Source organism: Pelodiscus sinensis, chromosome 20, assembly GCF_052426305.1.
Source record: "Pelodiscus sinensis isolate ZL-2025 chromosome 20, ASM5242630v1, whole genome shotgun sequence".
NCBI classification, from domain to species: Eukaryota; Metazoa; Chordata; order Testudines; family Trionychidae; genus Pelodiscus; species Pelodiscus sinensis.
Window position 1 is genome coordinate 20,962,495 of NC_143071.1, and position 21,869 is coordinate 20,984,363.

Below are 21,869 nucleotides of genomic sequence, written 5' to 3' on the forward strand. Positions count from 1 at the left end.
AATCTCCAGGCCCCTCTTGCACACTGTACCTGAACCCCCCATTTTTGGCTTTAGCCCAGAGCCTAAGGGAGCCCACAAAATCTAACAGTCCTGAGCCCTCAGAAGTGTTAACCAGTCCTGACCACCAGGACACTCACAGGTCCCGTGCTGGGTGGACACACTGAGAAGAAGGGGAAGACATGGGGGGGGGGGGGGGGAGGAAGGTGCTCCAGGGTAAGTTCATCATGCGCCCCGGAGGGACTGAACCAAGCATTTGTCTTGTTCTCATGGACGATAGCAGGAGGACTCCACAGTTCTATGCAACGAAGCGCATTGCTGGCTGCAGAGCAGCTCTCGGAATGGAAATCCCAAACATAGCCAGAGAGCAGGCTAATTTGAGTGTCTGAGGGGAGCAGAGCCTCGCAGGCCAGGGTTTGAGTGACCGTATTGGACAAGGTAGCCTTCTTCTGTCTGGCATTTTCCTGACCCGCCCTCACCCTCCATGCAAAAGCTATTCATAACTGCGGTGGCATGAGAGGGAGCAGAGGGCCACCAGGGAGCCCAGGGCACAGCTAGCCAGCTTTCCTGCTGCCCTGGCCAGGCCATTCTTTTGAGCCAAGACAGCACTTCGCTGTGGCTAGACCCTGAGGTAACAGAGGGCAGAGAGCAAAGCCTCAGAGGCGCGGAACCCCCCCCCCCGCGGCTGCGGCTTCAGTCCGGGAGCCTGTGGTCTGCTGGGGACCGTCCCCAGCAGACCACAGGCACCCAGATTGAAGCGGCAGCAGCGGCGGTTCCCCGCGCCTCTGAGGCTTTGCTCTGGCAAAGCCTCAGAAGCGCGGGAACCCGCCCGGTGCCCCTGGTCTGCTGGAGACGGTCTCCAGCAGACCAGGGGCACCGGAGCAGCTTACGAACGGGGCTTTCTCGCCCCGACTTCCGGGGTGAGAAAGCCCCGTTCGTAAGTGCGGATCCGACTAACGTCAGATCGGGGACTGCCTGTATCTCTTGGCCTGGGAGAGCACAATAGGCCTTTGAAGTTACCTTCTGTCTCTCAAACATGGCAATTGGCACAAGGTAAAACAGTTCACCTACAGTTTACCACAACCTTCAAAGAGACATAGGAACCATGATACTACTTCAATCAAGTTTCATCATAAATGCTAATATTCCCTTCTGATCTTGAATCAAAGCTGTAGTAACAGACAAGGACTATTGGTTCACATCATCCCCAGCAGACCACAGGCTCCCGGACTGAAGCCGCAGCCGCGGCGGGGTGCCTCGCCTCTGAGGCTTTGCCAGAGCAAAGCCTCAGAGGCGCGGCACCCCGCTGCCGCTGCGGCTCTGCTCCCCGTGTCCCTGGTCTGCTGGGGGGGGGGGGGGGAGCGCAGCTAGTGTGCTCCCCCCCCCCCCCCCCAGCAGACCAGGCTTTTGTTTTGGACTCTGGGGCAGAGCAGCTGGGGCGTTGCCGATTGGTCCTGCAGCGCCCGCTCTGGGCACTACTGGACCAACCCAGCAGCACCCCAGCTGCTCTGCCCCAGGTCCTGATTCAGCCGCTGCTGGTCAGTTTCAGCAGCGGCTGAATCAGGACACCTGGGGCAGAGCAGATGGGGTGCTGCTGGGTTGCTCCAGTAGTGCTGAGGAGCGGCGCTACTGGAGCAACCCAGCAGCACCCCAGCTGCTCTGCCCCAGGCGTCCCCAAGTCAGCTTCTGCTGAAACTGACCAGCGCTGACTACAGGAAGCCCCAGGCAGAGTTGCTCTGCCCCGGGCTTCCTGGAATCAGCTGCTGATCAGTTTCAGCAGCAGCTGACTTGGGGACGCCTGGGGTTCTTAAGTTGATTCTGTATGTAAGTCAGAACTGGCGGTCAGTTTCAGCAGTGTCTGAATCTGGACGCCAGTTCCGACTTACATACAGATTCAACTTAAGAACAAACCTACAGTCCCTATCTTGTACGTAACCCGGGGACTGCCTGTATAAGATCCCTTTGGACATGATCCTTTTTTGTCTCATATCTGCTTGGATGTTCTTCGAGAAAGCTGCAAATCATAAGAAATGAGATCTCAGGATATCCTAGTGTGCCTTTAACAGACAGATTTAGGGTCTTAGATCTGTTTGAGGTTTCATACAGGGGAAACCTAAGCCACAAGAACTGAAGTCCCAGTCATTGGCTGAAATCACCCTGGATATGGATTTTTGGATTATAAACATGGACTAAATTCTAGAAGAACTTTTTGCAACTACATGATCATCATCATCTCTGTTATATAACTGAGCCTTAAGACTTGAACCCGCATCTGTGTGTCTACTGATCTTTTGTATTCACTCTCTTAAATAAATCTTACCTTAGTTAATAAAAAATTACCTATAAGTGTGTCTTTGGGATAAGATCTCAAATATTCATTGACCTGGAAGGTAATAGGTCTGATCCTTTGGGATTGATAGAACTTTATTTGGCTGGGGCATCTGGATGATGGCCGGATGCTGGGTACTTTAAAGGAACGGCATGGTTTGGACTCCGATTGACTACAAGTATCAGAGGGGTAGCCGTGTTAGTCTGAATCTGCAAAAGCGACGAGGAGTCCTGTGGCACCTTATAGACTAACTGAAGTGTAGGAGCATAAGCTTTCATGGGCAAAGACCCACTTCGTCTGACGAAGTGAGTCTTTGCCCATGAAAGCTTATGCTCCTACACTTCAGTTAGTCTATAAGGTGCCACAGGACTCCTCGATTGACTACAGTAATTCCTCATTTAACACGGTAGATACATTTCAGAAAATGATCGTGCTAAGCGAAAACGTGTTATGCGGGGTCCATTTTCCCACTGAAAATAATGGAAAAGGTGGGGGGTTGCATTTCAAGCGGTGGGGTCAAAGTCAATTTTCTGTTGGTGCTGAGTCATCAACGTCAACATTAGACGATTACTGTACAGTAAAACTCCAATTGTCCGGCATCAACTGGAACCCAGAAATGCTCCGGTCAGCCGCTCTCTCGGCCAGGCTGCTGTGAGCTGCATGTGCACTCGCGGCTCCAGCCTGCACTTGCTAGCAGCCAGCCACTAAGCACAGGCAGGTGCCTTGGGACCTGGACATAAGGTTGGAGGAGAAAGGGAACTGGGTTACAGCAGGGAGGGGAGGTGTTTGGCTCTGGGGAAGGGGATTGGGTTGGGAGTACGCCCCTGTGATAGGTCTGCCGGGACCCACACTGTGTCCGGCCAGGGGGGATGGGGTCAGTGGGGAACGGTACGGCGAGAGGTGAACCCTCCGCCGCTTTGCAGGGAGGCGGGCGAAGTCTCGCTCCCTCTCCTCCGCGGCTTGCAGGCTGGTGGCTGGGTTTCCCCAGCCAGCTTGTCGCTGGGAGCTGCGCAGGTCTTCCCCTGCCTCCCTGCAAAGCAGCGGAGAGTTCGCCGTTCGCCGCACCGTTCCCCGTTGACCCGGCCGACTGGAGCATTTCTGGGTTCCAGTTGATGCCGGACAATTGGAGTTTTACTGTACAGTAATTGTCTAATGTTGACGTTGATGACTCAGCACCAACAGAAAATTGGCTTTGACACGACCGCTTGAAACGCAACCCCCATCTTTTCCATTATTTTCAGTGGGAAAATGGACCCTGCATAACACATTTTCGCTTAGCACGATCATTTTCTGAAACGTATCTACTGTGTTAAATGAGGAATTACTGTATTGGAATAACCACCAGCTTTGAGGACTGGCCATCCCATTTCTTGCAGTGCACCTTACACAGTGACTTCAGCTGGCTCACTTGGGACCCCAGATATCACCCCCACCCGAAAGCAAATCACCCTGTGATTGGTTGGCCTCACCCAGCTCACAGGTGCCTGCAGAATGTGCCAGATGGCCACTAGAGTACAATAAAACATTCCTAGGAAGAGTCCAACTGCCTGGATAGATTGTTGTCCCTTTGGACCCCCACCCCCAACCCTCAATAGCCTCTGTTCTAAGGATGTTAAGGACTAGTTGATTCAACTAGTCGATTCCCCCCCTTGCTGCCTCTATCCATTGCTCTGGAGCAGCCCCAGCACCAGAGCAATGGGATGGAGCCAAGAAGAAAATACTCATCTAGATAAAGCCGGAGACTGGCTTTAGCTAATCTGCTTTGTAAATCACTTAAGCCACTGGCCTAGCTGACCTCTCCCCCCACCCGCTTTCCAGTGCTCAGCTGGCAACACCAGCCATAGGCCACTCTCCACAGTGCCCTGTACCCATGACACATTTCCCAGTTTTCCAGGCTCGCCCCCCCGCCTGCCAGTTACTGCCATTGAGCAGATGCAGCCCGTCAATCAAGGCCTTGTGCTCACAGCCACGGTACCTCCCGACAAGCCGAAGGGGCAGGTCCAGCCAGGGGAGGCTCACAGCTTGGCACAGAAGGCACTTCTTAAGCTTGTCCGATATTCTATCACCAAACGCTCTGTATACGCTGCTCTCCCAGGGCAAACCAGGGACCTGGGGGAACACCGCTCTAAGGAACAAGTCACAAGTCCTGTCTGCTGCCCCTGGGAGTCGCACAGCGTCCCAGGTGGGGAATTATCACCAAGGCAGCACCAAGCCCAGGCAGCTCCTTTACAGTCAGGTGTCTGGCTGTGCGAATCTTAGTTATTTATTCCCCACCCTGCCCGAGGTCTGAGCTCCCTTGTGAACTGTGACAGAAGGGCCATGTTACAGTCAGACTCCCACGTCTCTTTGGTATGTCACATGCCCCATCAGCACCAAGCCCCGGCTACATTCACCCTCGATTTGCTAAGTCGGTGTAGTCACAGGTTGGCCAGCCAGCACCAACAGGTCTCAGCCCTAGGGTTGAGAACACCAGGAAGTTGCAAGTGGCTACAGTGTACAAAACAGTAACAGCTCTAGAATCAGATTTGGGGGAAGACAGGGACATGAGGAAGACACACACAAAGGGGAGATATCATTCACAACATTCCAAACTTCTGATTTTGAACCCTAAAGGAAAAGATGGAACGTGGTTTCCATTAGCAGCCCAAACCAAGACAGGCAGAATCAGGAGCATGGGATGAAAAGGCAGATACCATTATATTCCTGCAGCAACACCAGATGAACCCAAATCCACCCACAAAGAGCACCAGTAGCTACTTAAAGCCTCTCTTGTGAGTCATAAAAAGGTGAGATCTCATCCCTGAGACACTATGGAAGGGAGAGGCATGGCAAGATCTGATACTTCTGGGAGGAATTGGTACTTCCTAGTGCGGGGGGGGGGGGGGGGGGAGCCTGCTGGGTCCATCCTGGTCTGTAGCAGGACAATCCTATTTTTAGACATACCAGAGATCAGAGGCACACAGAGCCTTTGGAAGAGTGCTTTTCAATATTTCATGCGAATCCAAAGAAAATAAAAATGGCAATGCATTGTGGGTCAGAGTGTACACACAGCAATAAAGATGCTGGCACGATGCACACCAGAGGATAAAATATGTCTTGCAAAACCACACTATGCAGTCTCTTTGATGTTGTGGTTATCTTACTGGGAGCGTCTGGCCAAGTGCACTTTGTGCCTCAGCTGGTACATTTTTATGATAATTTTGCAAAGCTGCTGCAACTTGGGTCCCAATCCTGTAGGCTGAACAGATGGGCACCACACAGAGCACAGATCAGCAGGACGGAGCTTAAACACAGCAGCTGCTGAAGTCCCCAGCACTGAAACTGCTCCCTCCTCACCCTGTCTCTCCACTCCTCCACCTTTGCCCTGATCAGATCCTGGTCTTAGCTTTCCTAGTGGCTATTCACAAGAACTTCCCCAAGCCCAGCTGATATCAGGGCACCCACACAGTAGGGCCATCAGAGCAGCTGGGTTAATATCCACTCCCAGTCATCTTGTGCCAGAAGGAGCTGTCTACTCTGCCCCTTCTTGTGCAAGAGAAACCCTCTTGTGCAATGCTGTTATTCCTGAAAATAATCGGCAGAGCAGCATTGCGCAAGACAGTTTTTCTTGCGCAAGAAGGGGCAGAGTAGACAGCTCCTTCTGGCACAAGAGCCTCTTCTGGAAAAATGGAGGCTCATTAGGTAAGCAAATGAGGCCTGGTGATATTCCACACAGCCTCATTTGCATATTTCTTGCACAAGAAGCTGCAAGTGTAGACATAGCTTTAGAGACCATCTACCTTCCCTAGATCTGGACCCACAGAAGACCTCTGTCTTGCAACTGCCTGCTATCCTGAGACTTTCCAACAGCCTCTTTGCTGCTTCATGGAAATCTCTTCAAGAGACTGTTCTGCCAGGATCGGTGTCTTGTCTCCCTGACTCATGCCCCTTCTCTATGTTGGTATTTTGTCACCAGGGCCACTCACACGGGAAAATTGCGAAGGGCGTTTTCTCCGGGCTGACCAGATTTTTGTAATGTTTCTCTCTGGCCTCGCACAATGGCCCTGAGGCTTTCCTTAGACAGACTGCGGGGGAGGAACATTCCCTAGTGGCTAAAGCATTAGATGATGCATGATATAAACTCATCTTGTGTTAGTCAAGCTGACAGCATGACTGGGGGCAGTTATCAAGAGCAGACGATCATAGGCCAATCAAAATAAAGTACTAGTCTTTGGTATGAGCCGTTTTATCAAAGGAAGGGGGAAGAAGTCAGGACTCCTGGGTTCTCTTCCCTGATTCTGCCACTTGCCTGGTGAGCTTGGACAAGTCGCGTCACCCCATCTGTGAATCTTTGTATGAGTCTTTACCCATTTCCTAGGGTGGCTGCAAAAAGGAATATGCTCATTACATGCTTTGAGATCCTTCCACAAAAGGTGCTGGGAAGTGCTGAGCTTTTTATTCACAAGGGCCAAATCCTGCAAGGTACTGAGTGCTGCACATTGCCACTGACCTCAGTAGGCGTCGAGGGTGTTCAGCACCTCACAGGATGGGCTGTTTGTTGGAATCCCCTTTAGAACAGTTTGCTCCCCCATCTCTTATATGCCCCACCTGTCAGGATCCTGCCAGCAAAGTGGACTGTGGCAACTAATACGATAAAACCACTTGGAGCAGTTCTCTGCCCAGCTGGCAAGGAACTGATCCTTTTTGTTCACTCAGTGTGGGCCTCAGCAGCTCTGGTTAGGACCTGTCCAGGGAAACTGTGCCAAAGCCTGGATGTTTTCACACCCACATCTGGAGCACCCGTAGAAGGCAACAGCAGAGAGTGTGCATGTGTGAAACAGACACTGAGCTCACTTTCAAAACAACACCCAGATAAACTCCTCTGTAATAAACTTCAAGCCATCAGGAGAGGGAGATTCTCATGTGCAAATGGGGTCTAGTAGCAAGGGCACTGGACTAGATGGCAGGGGTTCTGCTCCCAGATCTGTTTCTGAGCTAGTGGCTGAACCTCCTACCCATCTGTCTGCAAGATAGGAATACCTCTCCTGCCTTCTTCCCAAAGCACTCTCAGGGTATGTCTACACTACCACACTAGTTCGAACTAGGGTGGTTAATGTAGGCAACCGAAGTTGCAAATGAAGCCCGGGATTTAAATATCCCGGGCTTCATTTGCATCTTGCCGGGCGTTGCCATTTTTAAAGCCCCAGTAGTTCGGACTCCGTGCCCACGGCTACACGCGGCATGGAGTAGGTAGTTCGGATTAGGCTCTCTAAACACCTCCACGGGATATTTAAATCCCAGGCTTCATTTGCAACTTCGGTTGCCTACATTAACCACCCTAGTTCGAACTAGGGTGGTAGTGTAGACATACCCTGAGATCTACAGGTGGAAAACACCCTGTAGAGCCCTGATGGCTTTTAAATGTTTGTTCCTTTCTGCCAGTGCTAACCAAGATGGTGTCTGCTCTGTAAGGAGCACTTGGGTGAAGAGGAAGAGTGAGATCTTGCCTCATCTAGGGTGTGTCTACACTAGAGGGCTTAACTCGAAATAAGGTACGCAACTTGAGCTACATTGGTTGCGTAGCTTATTTCAGAATAGGGAGAGTCTACACAGCACTTATTTCGAAATGGAGCACTCTTCCTCCAACTTCCTTACTCCTCGTACAACGAGGGTTACACGAGTTGGAGTAAGAAGTCCGCTAGCTTGATAGTATTTTGACACAATTTCAAAATAACTGCCTGCTGTGTAGATGTGGACTAAGTTATTCTGGACAGCACTTGTTATTTTGAAATATTGTTGCAGTGTAGACGTACTCCTAGTCTTTGCTCGGAGGCATCTCCCCTCTTGTCTGATCGATTTCAGTTATTGGCCAGGTGCTAGATCTCCCAGGTCAAGGCTTTGCAGCATGACAAGCAGCTGGGAAGCTTGAACTGTTTCTGAACCTGCTGGTAAGGCACTTAGACACAAGCTCCTCTGGCCACCTGGCCCTGCAATGACTCACCCGTCAGCCAGGGCCAGCAAGAGCAGAGGTTGGACAGTAGGTGCTGTATATTCACCCTCTACCCTGTAGCAGAGGGGTCGCTGCATTCCATCCTACTAGTCTACATAGATTAAAACAAGTTTTATAAGCCAGGTAGTCTCGGAGGATGGGATCTCTTTATCATACTGTGCCATGGTATCAAGGCACTTTACAGACATTAGCAAAGCCCCACAGCACCCCATGAGGTATCTCCAAAGGGGGAAGCCAGCATGGAATGCCTGAGGCACTTCCACAAGTTCACACAGTAAGCAGCAGCGGCCAGCACAGAACCCAAGAGTCCTGGTGCCCAGTTCATAGTTCTAGCCTGGGGACCGCACATCATCTTAGTCCACTGAAGAGTAACAGACTTGGAAGAGTTAGAAAGTGGGTGAGGTAACCTCTCTTATCGGACCAGCTTCTTCCGGTAAAAGATATACAACCGCACCCACATTGTGTCTCTGTTATTCTGAGACAACATGGCTACCCCATCACCACATCTGACAGCAGCTGTCTGGTAGAGTTGAGGAAGAGGAGCAGAGGACGTTAGAGGCACTGCTGGCCGGCAGTGCTAAGGGAAAGATTGCATGCCATAAGCATATGTTAGGGGAAGAAAATCATTGGAGACAGCAGAATTCATGACCCAGCCACCCAGCACGAAAGAACACACCAGTGCTGCTTGCTCAGAATGCATGTTTCTCCCTTAACATTCTGGCTGATTGGTTAATGGCTGCGTTGAAATTGGACCACTCCAAGGCAAGACTGGAGAAAGAAACCGACACGAGCACTGCAGAACACCCCATCCCTACTCCGCCGTGCTGATTCATTTATAATGTTCTCAGCCTGCATACAAACCCCTGCCATTGCTATGGAACAGCCAGTCCAGACAACGTCAGGGAATCTTGTGTGCTGAGTCATTTGCAGTTTTCCAGACTGGACCCATTGGATAGGGCACATTTCTACCAGCGACAGAAGTTGTCCATAAGACTCCTGCTGCCCCAGCAACCAGAGTGTTCGATATGAATCTAGACCCTTCCCTTGCTGAAACAGCTCTACACCCCAGAGTCTAACTTCAGAGCTGCCCAGATAGCACCAGCTTAGCTCACCTCCATTCTACCTCTCTAATCCCCCTCCCCAGGGCTGGGCCACCTTCTGTGTCTACTAAAAGCCTTTGGGCTACACAAAACTTACTGGGCACATGACTGCTCAGTGTTGCCCCAAACACCTTGGCAATTGTTACAGCAACTCCCATACAACACACGAGGGAGAGCTGTCTTCCCCGTCACTTGCACCTTGTCTCTCAGGCGCTCCTCTCTAGGGGTACAGGAAGGCTAGCAGCTGGGGGACAGCGAGAACTCTCAGGCCACAGACAGCCTGCTGAGGGGAGAATCAGCATGAAGCCAGTCACTGGCAGTCACACACAGCCCAAACTTGGGGTATGCAGCATGTTATCAACATTTATCTGAGAAAGGGGGCATAGGGAGAGCTAATACCTTCCCCTAAGACAGAGACCCTTTTTTACAATAAACAGAGAAAGATGCCTCTGTGTCTCGGTGAGCCGCTGCCAAGATGTATGGAGACGGGGCATTAGCTGTTTTGATCAAGTCCAAATCACACCTTCCCAACCCACAGACAGACACACACTCTTCCCCCCTCCCTTCGGTTTAGCACATTTTCCCTGGCACTACTGTCCTGAATCAGATTGTTTAGCTAGCAACCTTGATGTAAAACAAAACAAACTGGCCTGCTCAGAGCCTCTGAATCCCAGGACAAGCTAGATCTCTCCCACCCCACCCCCACCCCTCAAATCCGTGCAGAAAAATGTGCCCCACCCATCTGCCATCCCTGTCCACAGGCAGAGAGACTTTTTGGAGCAGGACCTCAATGAATGCATGCTTCCCAGGGGAAAAAGGAGCATGTTGCATGGCAGAAAGGGGCTATTTTAACTCACATTGGGATCCTGTGGGAGAGGCCAGAGGGTGATGGAAGGAAGGAGGCCCAGCTCAGGAGTGCTTGGGAATTTGCTGGCCACAGAACTGGGCTTTGCTCTTGAGGGTAGTGGGGGCTGGTCTGGGGTGTGTTCCCAGTGGCCCAAGGCACTTTCCCCCAACTCCATTTTGTCAAAGGAAGCGCTGCTGGGAATCTATGCCCTGGTTAAGTGCCCAGTGGAGTCAGTGGCCCAGCTGTGCCCCAGCTGTGCTCCTCTGGCAGATCAGTCATCAAGGTGGGTTCTTTTGGGAAGCCAAGTGCAGCAGCCTTCAAGCAACACAGAAAGCTGCACGCCTACCCCCAGGCCTGCAGCATGTCACTACACTTAACAGCCACCTCCCTAAATCACTTCAGGATCCAGCCCTCCATTGCTTTCTGCCTGCTTCATGGCCCATCTTGTGCTCTCCTTCCCCTCCCCATCAGCCTGCTCTATGCCTTCCCATGAGCTCAACCCAAGTGTGGCAGGAGCCTTCGCTCCATTCCTGACTCTCCACCTCTCCACTGCACATGCATCTTTTCCCCTGCAGGCCTCTCTCTGTCCCTGCATGAGACATTACTGGTTTATACATCACCATACCCCAGTCCAGTGGTTCTCATATTGTGGTCTGTGGACCAAAATTTGTAAGGGTCCACTAAAGAAGACAGGTTGAGAACCACTGCCTTAGTCCACCCACATACACCCCATGCTTTATAGTGTGTCTTATACCTGACACATACACCCTTCTTTCCAAGGAAACAGCTCTGACACCTTGTGGTCTCCTATCCTTCAACAACATAAGGTGCTGAAGAGATCGGGCAAGTTTTGAAGAACACACACTTAATTTTAAGATGGGGCCAAAAACGTGACTGCTAGCAAGCTAGTGGAGACTAGACAACTGAGCAAGGAGATCAGCTGGGTGAGACCTCTTCAGTGTGGATCATCTCATTGCCCAGACCCTCTCGCTGATCAATAAAGGGCTGCAGACTGTAATCGCTCTTCTTGTGAGGAAAGCTGGCAGGCTCCTCTTGTCATTCAATCTGGGAAACTCCTGGCTAGCTTCCCCGCCTGCTGCCTGACCCCAGCCAGCTTCTGGAGTGAACTATGAGCAAGACGGGGGAGGATGCAAGCCAAGGTGCATGGTAACAATCACCCACCCAGTTACTGGTGTGAGCCTGAGCATCCAACCCCAACACAGCTGTGTTTGTTCAACGGATCCCAATGGCTTTGCTTAGTGAAGCTCCGATATAGGAATTGTGGAGGTTAGGATGTGTATATACTGTATATTATATTCACAAGAGAGCGATCCAGGCTCCAGAAACGCTACATGAGAGAGAACAAGGAGCCCTCCAAAACAAGAGTGGTCATGCCACCACAGCACTAAGCCTGGAAGGAAGCCAAGGATGCTGATGGGAACCATCTATAAAGTCAGCAGTTTCAACAGGATGCTCCGTTTCTAGCCAGAAAAGCTGGGACACATACTGGACCCTGTAGCTGGCTGAGTGAGGAGTGAGGAGAAAACCTAGCTAGTAAGTTTTTTCAACAGAAGCCTGGCAAACAGGCTGGCTACCATTAGGGTTAGTATCTCCCCAACTTTGCCTCTGAAATAAAGATGATGATACCTGGAGGCGAATGATACAGACAACTCTCTGTGGGATAAGGCATAAAGATGCTCTCAGGAACTACACGACCAAACTCGAGTAGCTTGATTTTCAGAGGAGCTGCCCATCCACAGGTCCCACTGAACTCAGAGGTTGTGGGAGCTTAGCACCTCTGAACCAAGTAAAGTTTAGCATGGATGCTGCTTAGGCCCCATTGCAAAGAGGTTACGGAAGAACATGGTTAAAGTATAGGCCTGCATCCATATGCCCATGTTATTGTACCTGCTTCAGTCTTCTTTTCATACTAATAGGCTTGGCTCATTATCTAGAGCCGTGGTGTCCAACACGCTAGCCACATGTGCCTATTCGGCCATTTGAGTGTGGCTAGTTCGCGTGGCTACTCCTTCAGAACTGGTTGGACACCACAGATCTAGATTTCCATTCATAGAGCTCAAAGCACATTACAAAGCGTTTTCCCCACCTATAAAATGAGATTTTTAAGGAACAGAGTGATTTGGCCAAGATCACACAGTGAGCCAAGGATTGTAAATTCTACACAGCAGGGCTGGCTCCGTTGTGGCTACTGTAGCATGGCCAGAGCATTTTAAAAGCAAAACTGACAACAACATAATCAGGGACGTCTGGCTCCCAGACCAGTGCTCTATCCACATCGTGTCTGGAGTGTGCGTTTTAAACAGACATCCCTCCCTGCCTCCACACACACACTTTTTTTAAAGGCACCCCAGGGTGGCTTTAAAAAAAACCCACCAGGCACACCCTGGGAAAAAGCTTTTGGTAACTGCAATTCATCAGTCTAGAGACACTTCGGCTGTGTCTACACTGCACCCCTTTTCTGGAAAAGGGATGCAGATGAGACAAGTCGGAATTGCAAATGAAGCGGGAGATTTAAATATCTCCCGCTTCATTTGTATAAACTTGGCTGCCGCTTTTTTCCGGCTCGGGTCTTTGCCGGAGAAAAGCGCCAGTCTAGACGGGATCTTTCGGAAAATAAAGCCTTTTCGGAAAGGTCCCTTATTCCTGATTTTAAGAGGAATAAGGGACCTTTCGGAAAAGGCTTTATTTTCCGAAAGATCCCGTCTAGACGGGCGCTTTTCTCCGGCAAAGCCCCGAGCCGGAAAAAAGCAGCAGCCATGTTTATACAAATAAAGCGGGGGATATTTAAATCCCCCGCTTCATTTGCAATTCCGACTTGTCTCATCTGCATCCCTTTTCCGGAAAAGGGGTGCAGTGTAGACACAGCCTTCCAGTTTAAAAGAGAGAGTGAAAAGGCATCAGGCCAGTTTACCATCAACTGACCCTCTAAGCTATGTCTACACTTGCAGCGTCTTGTGGCAGAAATATGCAAATGAGGCTAAGGTGGAATATCGCCAAGCCTCATTTGCATACCTAATGCTCCGCCAATTTTGCAGAAGTGCTTGCACCAGAAGGAGCTGTCTACACTGCCCCTTCTTGCACAAGAAAACCCCTCTTGTGCAATGCCGCTAGGCCAATTATTTTCAGGAATAACGGCATTGCACAAGAGGGGTTTTCTTGCACAAGAAGGGGCAGTGTAGACAGCTCCTTCAGGTGCAAGAGCCTCTTCTGCAAAAAAGGTAGCTCATTAAGTGTGCAAATAAGGCTCAGCGATATTCCACACAGCCTCATTTGCATATTTCTGCCACAAGTGCAGACACAGCCCTGGGGTCCTTGCTGTGCAGGGGGAGTGGTAGCAATGAAGCGTGAATTTTCCACACTTTTGGATCAATCAAGATCAGGTGTGATGGATTTTCTTTTGCTACATGCCACAGAGCATCTGTGGGCATGCCTGCTGCACACACTGCACAGATATATACAGACTGTAGCAAAGATGAATCTGGCTGGCATTAAATTCTCAACATTTATTTTTGAAAAGCAGGATAGGGGGAAGAGGAGGAGTTAACATTCTAAAGCAAAATGTCAGTGGAGCAACCGAGGGAGCATTTTTTTCTCACACTCTCAGAAGCAACAAGCTTGTCTCCTGTCACCAGGCATTAGCTCAGATGAGGTGGGAAGCGGAGAGATTAAACCGGCCTGAGGTTGGGAGCTGGGGGAGGCGGCAGCATGGCCCCGGAGAGAAGCGAAGCGGTCTGGCTGAGCGTGCGAGCGATGCCCGCGCAGCAGTAGCCGCAGTCCGGGCACGGGGATGCGTGGACCGATAGCGGCTTTTGACCAACACGAGGGTGCCACGCGCACAACGCAACTTGCAGGCGGGGAGCCCCTCGCTCCCACACCCCCGCAGGCAGGGGCTGGCACGTGTGTACGGGGGGGGGGGTGCTGGGAGCCGCGAAGCCAAAGCGACCCCTGGGCAGAATGGCAACCACTCCCGCCGGGGGGCGCAGCGCCCCCACCCGACCCCGGCAGCAGGAGCCAAACCAACTCCCCAAAGTTGCGCAAGGCGGAGGAGCCTCCCTCCCGCCAGTACCTTGCTCTCGTCCTCCTCCTCGTCCTCCTGCCGCTCCCCGGCAGCCCGGCTGGGCACGGTCGCCTCCGGAGCGGGACTCTGCGTTTCGGCTGCTGCAGTCCTTGCCGCCGCCTCCTCGGGCTGCTGCTCTTCGCGCTCCGCGGCTCCCTTCGCCTTCCCCTCGCCAGCCCCGATCTCCTCCACGGGGACCCTGCTCCCCTCCTTCCCCCCGCTCGGGGCCCCCTCTGCCGTCAGCCCCTCGCCAGCCTTCTCCGCTCCCTCCCCCTCAGCTGCCCGCTCGGCCGCCTCCGTGGCCCCTTCCCCCGGGGCTGCCTCGGCAGCTTTGTCCCCTCCAGCCGCTCTCAGCCTCACAAAGAGCGACGCCAGGATCACGGCCACGACGGTGAAGAGCAGCGGCACCGCCAGGTACAGATCCATGGCCACATCCATCCCGGGATGCCCCACACACCGAGCCGCGGCTGCCTAGGGCCTGGCCTGGCTGCTCGTCTGGCCCCTTCGCCTCCCCCGCCGGCTGCCCGGGCACCCCTGACCTGCTCCGGTTAGCCCGCCCGCCGCAGCTGCTAGCGAGATCCCTGCTCAGCCAGAGCCGGGGCGGGGTTCGCAGCAGGCACCGCACGCAGCGTCAGCTCCCAGGGCCCTGCCCACAGCGGCCGCACAGCAAGGCCAAGCTGCGAGGTTTTCTCTGTCTCCGCAGGGTAGCCTCTGCCCGTCCCCCAGCACTGAAAGCCGGGTCTCCGCTCCCCTAGGGCAGGGCTTGCTGGGAACAACACGCACATGCAGCTCCGCTAGATGCTGGCTGCGTCCAAAAGCCGCTTTCTAGAAAGTTCTGGGAACTCAAGTTATTAATTTAAATGGGCCTTGTTTAGCCGGTAGTAGTGTTTGGGCAGCGCCTTTGTTCTTGTCTGCAGAGCACCTGGCACTCCCCCTCTAAATCGGGGGGCGGGGGAGGGGTGTTAGGCATCTGTAGGATGTAAAGAAGTAGTGGCCTACCGAGACTTATTGGGTAGTCAAATTGACTTCTCACAGCCCCTTTAAAAGCTGGTTCCCCCCAGCACCATCTCCTTGGTACCACCCGGCCCACAAGAGTTTCAAATAGCCCCTGGCACCCCTGTGCACAGGGGCTGCTGCAGGCTGGGCAGGCAGCCCAGCCCTGCCCAGTTCTGGCTTGCACTGTGTGTGCGGGGGCCAAACCCCGCTGCAGCTCTGCAATTTAAAATGCAGTAGGAGTCAGGCTGCCTGTTTACTAATCGAGTAGTCAATAAAAATTCCATACACTATTCTATTAGTTAAATACCTGCATTTTAACTTCCCTAGCCTGGGGAAGGAGAGGGTGGCACTGAGCCTGTAGGGACTAATTTACATGGTATTCTCCCTGGCTGTGTCTAGACTGGCCAGTTTTTCCGGAAAATCAGCCGCTTTTCTGGAAAAACTTGCCAGCTGTCTACACTGGCCGCTTGAAATTTCCGCAAAAGCACTGACTTCCTACTGTAAGAAATCAGTGCTTTTTGCAGAAATACTATGCTGCTCCCATTCGGGCAAAAGTCCCTTTTGCGCAAAAGGGACAGTGTAGACAGCTGAGATTTGTTTTGCGCAAAAAAGCCCCAATCGCCAATCTAGACGCTCTTTTCCGAAAATGCTTTTAACGGAAATCTTTTCCGTTAAAAGCATTTCCGGAAAATCATGACAGTCTAGACGTAGCCCCTTTGTACAGTAATGGGAGGGCTGGTTTTGGTGCTCGTGGGAAAGGTGGATCTGTAGGTAAGACTACACCAGAGCTTCAGAATGCCTCCACTTCCTCCCTCTGTGCTGGGAAGTGACCGTAAGCCCGTGTGTGGGGATGGGCCAGGCTGCCTTTTGCATGGATAAAAAGGAGCAGCAGGGAAAATCAAATGCTTGTATTGCTCCATCTGTCACATGAGGATTAGTTATACTGTGGAATGGTCACAGAGTATGAAGAAACATTGCTTGGGACATTTTGGATGATTTGTCAAGTCTTTTGAATCTGTGCCCTCCAGGATTCCTCCCTGTGGAAAGCTCAGTTAAGGTTTGCAAATCATTTTTAAAACATAAGGTGCTATAGGAGTGCTAATGATCGTAGCCACAGTGGAGCCCGCTAGGGGAGCAGACATGGGAATGTGGCTCCCAAGTCTATCCCAGCAAACATTCCCTGGTTGCATATGTGAGTGGGCAGTTTATTGATTAACTGTAAAATAGTCGTTCCTTTTTTGCTATCCCAATTTAATCCCAAGGGAGGGGAAAATGGCCTGGAACTCATTCTGGCTGTTCTAGGTAATCCTATCAAGCAGATCATTAGCCTATGGATAATTGTATTCTTAGTAACAAACAACCACAACACTTAATCTTCTCTATGAAGCTTTAGGTTTCATGGGAGACTATCACAGCAGCACTACAGCTCAACCCAAACAATAATGATTTACAGCTGCTGCATGGGCTTTACAGATTCAGTGCAGCATCTCAGCCTTCCAAACACATATTTTATTATCTCTCGTCTCTGCTCCTGAGGCTGGTAAGGTTATGGGCATCAGAAATTTTGACTCATTAAATAGAAGCAATGAAAATAAAAGCTTTGTGTATGCCATGGAACAAATCCTCCATCGTCTTAGTTGTCCTTATGTGGTATTGCTGGTGGAGGCTAATCAGGCTGTCTCTCCGTATGTCTTCTCAGCTAGGCTATGTCTGGCTGAAAGCCTGACATCTGTGATGCAAATACCCCACTCTTTGGCTCTGGCTATGTATTCCTAGGCAGAGGTCATGCCTCAGTTAGCACCTTGCATCCCAGGATCTCAGTCACTACAAATGAGCTGAGCCAAGCCAGGCATGTAACAGTGTTTCTATTTTAGAGAAGTGTAAACTGAGGCAAAGCATGGTTAACCCCAAGTAGTTCAATAGCAGCCTCTGATATAAGAGCCTCGATTTCCAGGTGCCCATCTGTAAAAGGAACCTGATTTTCAGGGATGTTGTACACTTACAACTCCAGCTAACCTCACTGGGATCTGCATCTCTGAAAACCCACCCAGAGGTCTTGGAAGTTTGGCATCCAGTAATAGTGGGAAATCTTCAAAAATGTCACCTTATGTCATTTGTCCGAGCTCACCCAGTAAGGAGACAGTGGTAGAGCAACAGAGCTTAGCTCTCCTGAGTCCAGTCTCTGGGTTTAGCCACTAAACCAGCGGTTCTCAAACTTTTTAGCTTAAAGCAAACCTTTCCACAGACCACCAGTTGCTAATGGAAACTCAGCATTAATCACATAATTATGCCCAAGCCATTTTTCAAGTGCTAAGGAGAAAGGCCTAATTTAAATTTTTAAACAGATTAAGTGTTTTAACTTTCTCATGTTAGTTTATCAAACTTCATTTTAAATAAAGGAAAATATTAATTTATGTCCAACACAAAAGGTTACAATGTTTTCTCTGTTTATGGCTGGGGTGGGGAACCTTTTTTGGGTTGGGGGCCACTGACCCACAGAAAAATCAGGTAAGGACCACACAAGTGAGAAGCAAAAAAACTCCTCCAAAACCCCCCAACTCTCACTGATGTGGTCCCCCAGCTGAGACACCTCACTCCCAGCCTCATAGGGCAAAGGGAAGGGACAGGGAGGACTGAGGTTCAGGGCTTCCCAAGGCCAGATTTACTTTTGCGCAAGAGGGCTTTTGCCCGAACGGGAGCAGCATAGCATTTCCGCAAGAACACTGACAATCTTACATGAGATCATCAGTGCTTTTGCGGAAATTCAAGCAGCCAGTGTAGACAGCTGGCAAGTTTTTCCACAAAAGCAGCTGCTTTTGCAGAAAAACTTGCCAGTCTAGAGGCAGCCATAAGGAATTGCCTTCCTAGATCACAAAGGAGGGCTGCCAGGAGGAGAAGTTCCTGTGTATTTGGAGACCAAGAAGAGGGGGAATTCCAAGCCAGCAACAGAATTCATACCCGTCTTTTGTGTGACTGCAGCAGACTAAGGCTTTGTTTACACTTAAAAGTTTAAAATGTAGCCGACACAGCACTTTACAGCGGCAGCTTGGCAACAACAGGCATACTGGGAGAGCTCTCCCAGTGCTCCAGGTAAACCACCTCTACGGAAGGGAATAGCAAACTGCCCTGGGAACGTAGCACTAAGCGTGATGCGTTTAATGCTCAGGAACATACGTCACCCAAGGCTCCACTCATTGACATTCCCCACCTTCTTAAAATACTGCTTGTGAATGGGCACAGCCCTTTTTCAGTGGGTAGGTCTATCTTTTGAGAACAATGACTAGGGTATTTGTAAGCCATCTTTGAAGAGCATCCTGCCCTCTACTGGGGGAAGGATGGCTTTACACAATACACTCGGCTGTCAACTAGGGATGTTAAGGACTAGTTGACTATCCCATAACATAAGCAAATGCTTATTGTATACTCCACTAGTCGTTCCCCAGCCCTTGCTGCCTCTATCAGATACAGGGAGAACCGGGGTGGGGAGACCCAGGCTCCATGATGTGCTGCCCCTTCCAAGTGCCACCACGGCATTTCACGGGGGCAGCACTGCATGGAGCCCAAGATCAGCTGTACAGCGCTGCCCCTTTGATACGCCACTGCAGCATTTCAAAGGAGCAGTGCCACCCTATCGACAGTCCACCAGGGCCATATCAGTTGCCTCGCTTGCAGATAACAGCACATGTGGTCCCCTTGAAGCAGATGGATCACTTCAGTGGTGGCCCTTATAGTAGAGAAATGACCTGGGTGTCAATCACAGTCCCTCCCCACAGCAACCTCTCAGAGGTTGAAAATAGTTTGGGTCCAAGCTTATGGATGTAATGGCCGTGGCCATGCATCCCCACCCCCACCTCAGGGAGAATATTCATGGCTGAGCAGAGAGAGTTCTAGCATTTGTGTTCTGATGAGGTTAGACAGCAGTCCCAGCTACGTGCTATAAGGACATTATCTTCCAATATAGTTGTTTTTTAGCACAGGGTCCTGAATGACAGTTATTTGCTGCACAATTCTAAATAAACTAATATACTGATCTTCTCTCCACGGGGAAGGCCAAACTAAGGAACCCATCATGTTTTCTGTAACAAGCACTGAGAAGAGTTTTAGTCCCATATATTGTCAAAGAAAGGGCCATAGGTTACATCTGACCCGAGGTGCTTTTCAAATTCCCCTCCTCAGCTGTCACACCAGAGCATCTCCAGTGGCACTAGTGTAGATCAGTTGCTGCTGTTTTAACCACCATATCGTAAGTCTCTGCTCACAGCAAATGCTGCACTGACTTCACCAACTCACTGCATAACTTAGGCAAGACACTCAAGCCACCACAAAATCTGTGTGCCTTCATTTTTGAGATGGCAATTGGAACCCTTAATTCTTTGAGCTATGAAGCACCTATCGCTCCTGTTGAGCTCAACAGGAGTTATTAGAGTCCATCTTTGAAAATCAGACCCCAGGAATCTCATGTTGAATACCCCAAACTCATAAGGTCTATTGAAAACATTGATCGGATGTGCCTCAGTTTACCCTTATCCAAAATCTTGTCTACAACTGCAGCTGTGTCAGGTGGGTGGCATCTTGTAAAGCATTATGCAATCCCTGCATGGAAGGGCATATTGTGCATTATATTATTTTAGTAACAAGAATTTGCCCAATCCCACTGTGGCACCCACATTGTATTTAGTGCTCTTTAGGTGGCCCTTGCTAAGCAACTGTGTGGGAACACTGCCATTGTAGCATACTGTTGCGAAGGTATTGTGCATGCTGCAATTAAGAGTCACTGTGAAACATCATTGTTTTTAATCTGTTTACTGAGAAATCTATGACAACCCTCATTTTCCATCAGACTCAGTAAGGAGCATGACATTTTTACCCAGACCTGTGCTCTATCCACATCTGGCCTGGAGTGTTTGGTAACTGCAGTTCATCAGTCTAGACACTTTGGCTAGGTCTACACAGCAGTGTTATTTCACGAGGAGTAAGGGAAGAGTGTTCTTCCTTTGACTGCCTGCTGTGTAGACAGCACCAAAAGCCGAATTAAGCTATTTCAACTTCAGCTATGCAATTGCAATAGCTGAAGTTGTGTAACTTAATTCAACTGTAGCCCAGCAATGTAGATGTGCCCCCAGGCTGTGTCTACACTGGCGTGATCTTGCGCCAAAGCGGCCAGTCTTCCGCAAAAACATGCTGCCTGTCTACACTGGCCTCTTGCGCAAGAAGAGTTGCGCAAGAGGGCTTATTCCTGAGCGGGAGCATCATAGTTCTTGTGCAAGAAGCACTGATTTCACACATTAGAACATCAGTGTTCTTGCGCAAGAACTCCCCGCCAGTGTAGACAGGCAGCAAGTTTTTGCACAAAAGCACCCACTTTTGCGCAAAATCATGCCAATGTAGACACAGCCACAGTGTTTAAAAGAAAGTGAGAAAAGCATCTGGCCCAGTTTTGACATCAGCTGGCCCCTTGGGTTCCTTGCTGTGCAGGGGGAATGGTAGCAATGAAGCATGAACTTTTCACTTTTGGGTCAATCAAGATCAGGTGTAATGGATTTACTTTTGCTACATGCCACAAAGCATCTGTGGGCATGACTGCTGCACACACTGCAGCTACCCAAGGCACTTTTCAGGACTACTGGACACTGAGTCTGGACTTGGGAGTTATTCTGAGACTGTAGGGCCATACATTCATTTCTTTCCTTGGCATGGGGGGGGGGGAGGGGGGGGGAGAGAAGAGGAGGGGCACTGGACTCATCCTCACAAGGGCCCATCCCTATTATACTCAGGGACAGGAGCAAAAGGAATTTAATTTCTTACAGGTACTGACCTATCACAACCCAGGTCTCTGCCTGCTCTTTAAATAGCTCCCTGCTGGCTTTTGCCACAGCTGTGCACCCCCTTACTTTCACCTTTTTGTACCTTTTTTGGCAAGGGTGCCTCTAATTGAGGCAAACAGGAGAAAGATGGTAGAGCTAGGTAGTCCATCAATGCTATCACATGGTAATCACAGCTTTACAGTGCATCTGACAAGCTCCACCAGCTCATTTGCAACCATTAAACAAAGGATAAATTGCAATCACAGGAAAAATAATAAAATAAATCTAAAGAATAAAGCAGGGCTACAGCATTCCTTCCAGATTACAAAGGGAGAAAGCCTAAATTTGGGAACATATGAAAGCACATATCATAGGAACTCTAGGGATTAAAAGCAGAATGACAGCCATTGTAAAATTACTTCTACAGCTCAGCATAAAGCCGAACTGCAGCATTTAATAATGTTAGCATTTCAATGGCTCCACCTCTGTTAAGATGTGGACTCTCCTTACAGGCATGTGCTGGGGCCTGGAATTCATTTATCACTGCTGGTTAACTGTTTAGCTCCAAACAGTTTTCCAGCAGGCAAGGGAAGAGAGAGCAATTGTGTATCACCTGCATTGCAAGTGCTCCACAGAGGGAAAAGAAACAGTTTATTTTTCAATTCAATCCAATGCAAGAAGAGCATAATCTTAAAAGGAATGGACCAAGGCACAAATGAGCAAATATTC

At 50.3% G+C, this 21,869-nt stretch overlaps 1 protein-coding gene across 4 annotated transcripts in view; it reads right to left on the reverse strand.

Annotated features, from left to right (window-relative positions):
* The window catches only part of MXRA7 (matrix remodeling associated 7), a 55,700-nt gene extending 40,465 nt beyond the window's left edge, over positions 1 to 15,235 (reverse strand). Inside the window, exon 1 of one of the 4 annotated variants that reach the window (XM_006136490.5) lies at positions 14,350 to 15,230. In XM_006136490.5, coding sequence (XP_006136552.1) covers positions 14,350 to 14,778 — 429 coding nt within the window. In that variant the 5' untranslated portion in view covers positions 14,779 to 15,230. Of the gene's footprint in view, positions 1 to 14,349 lie in introns of all 4 variants that reach the window. The other 3 variants (XM_075903589.2, XM_075903591.2, XM_075903590.2) reach the window with 3 other exon arrangements.
* Between the last annotated feature and the right edge of the window lie 6,634 nt (positions 15,236 to 21,869).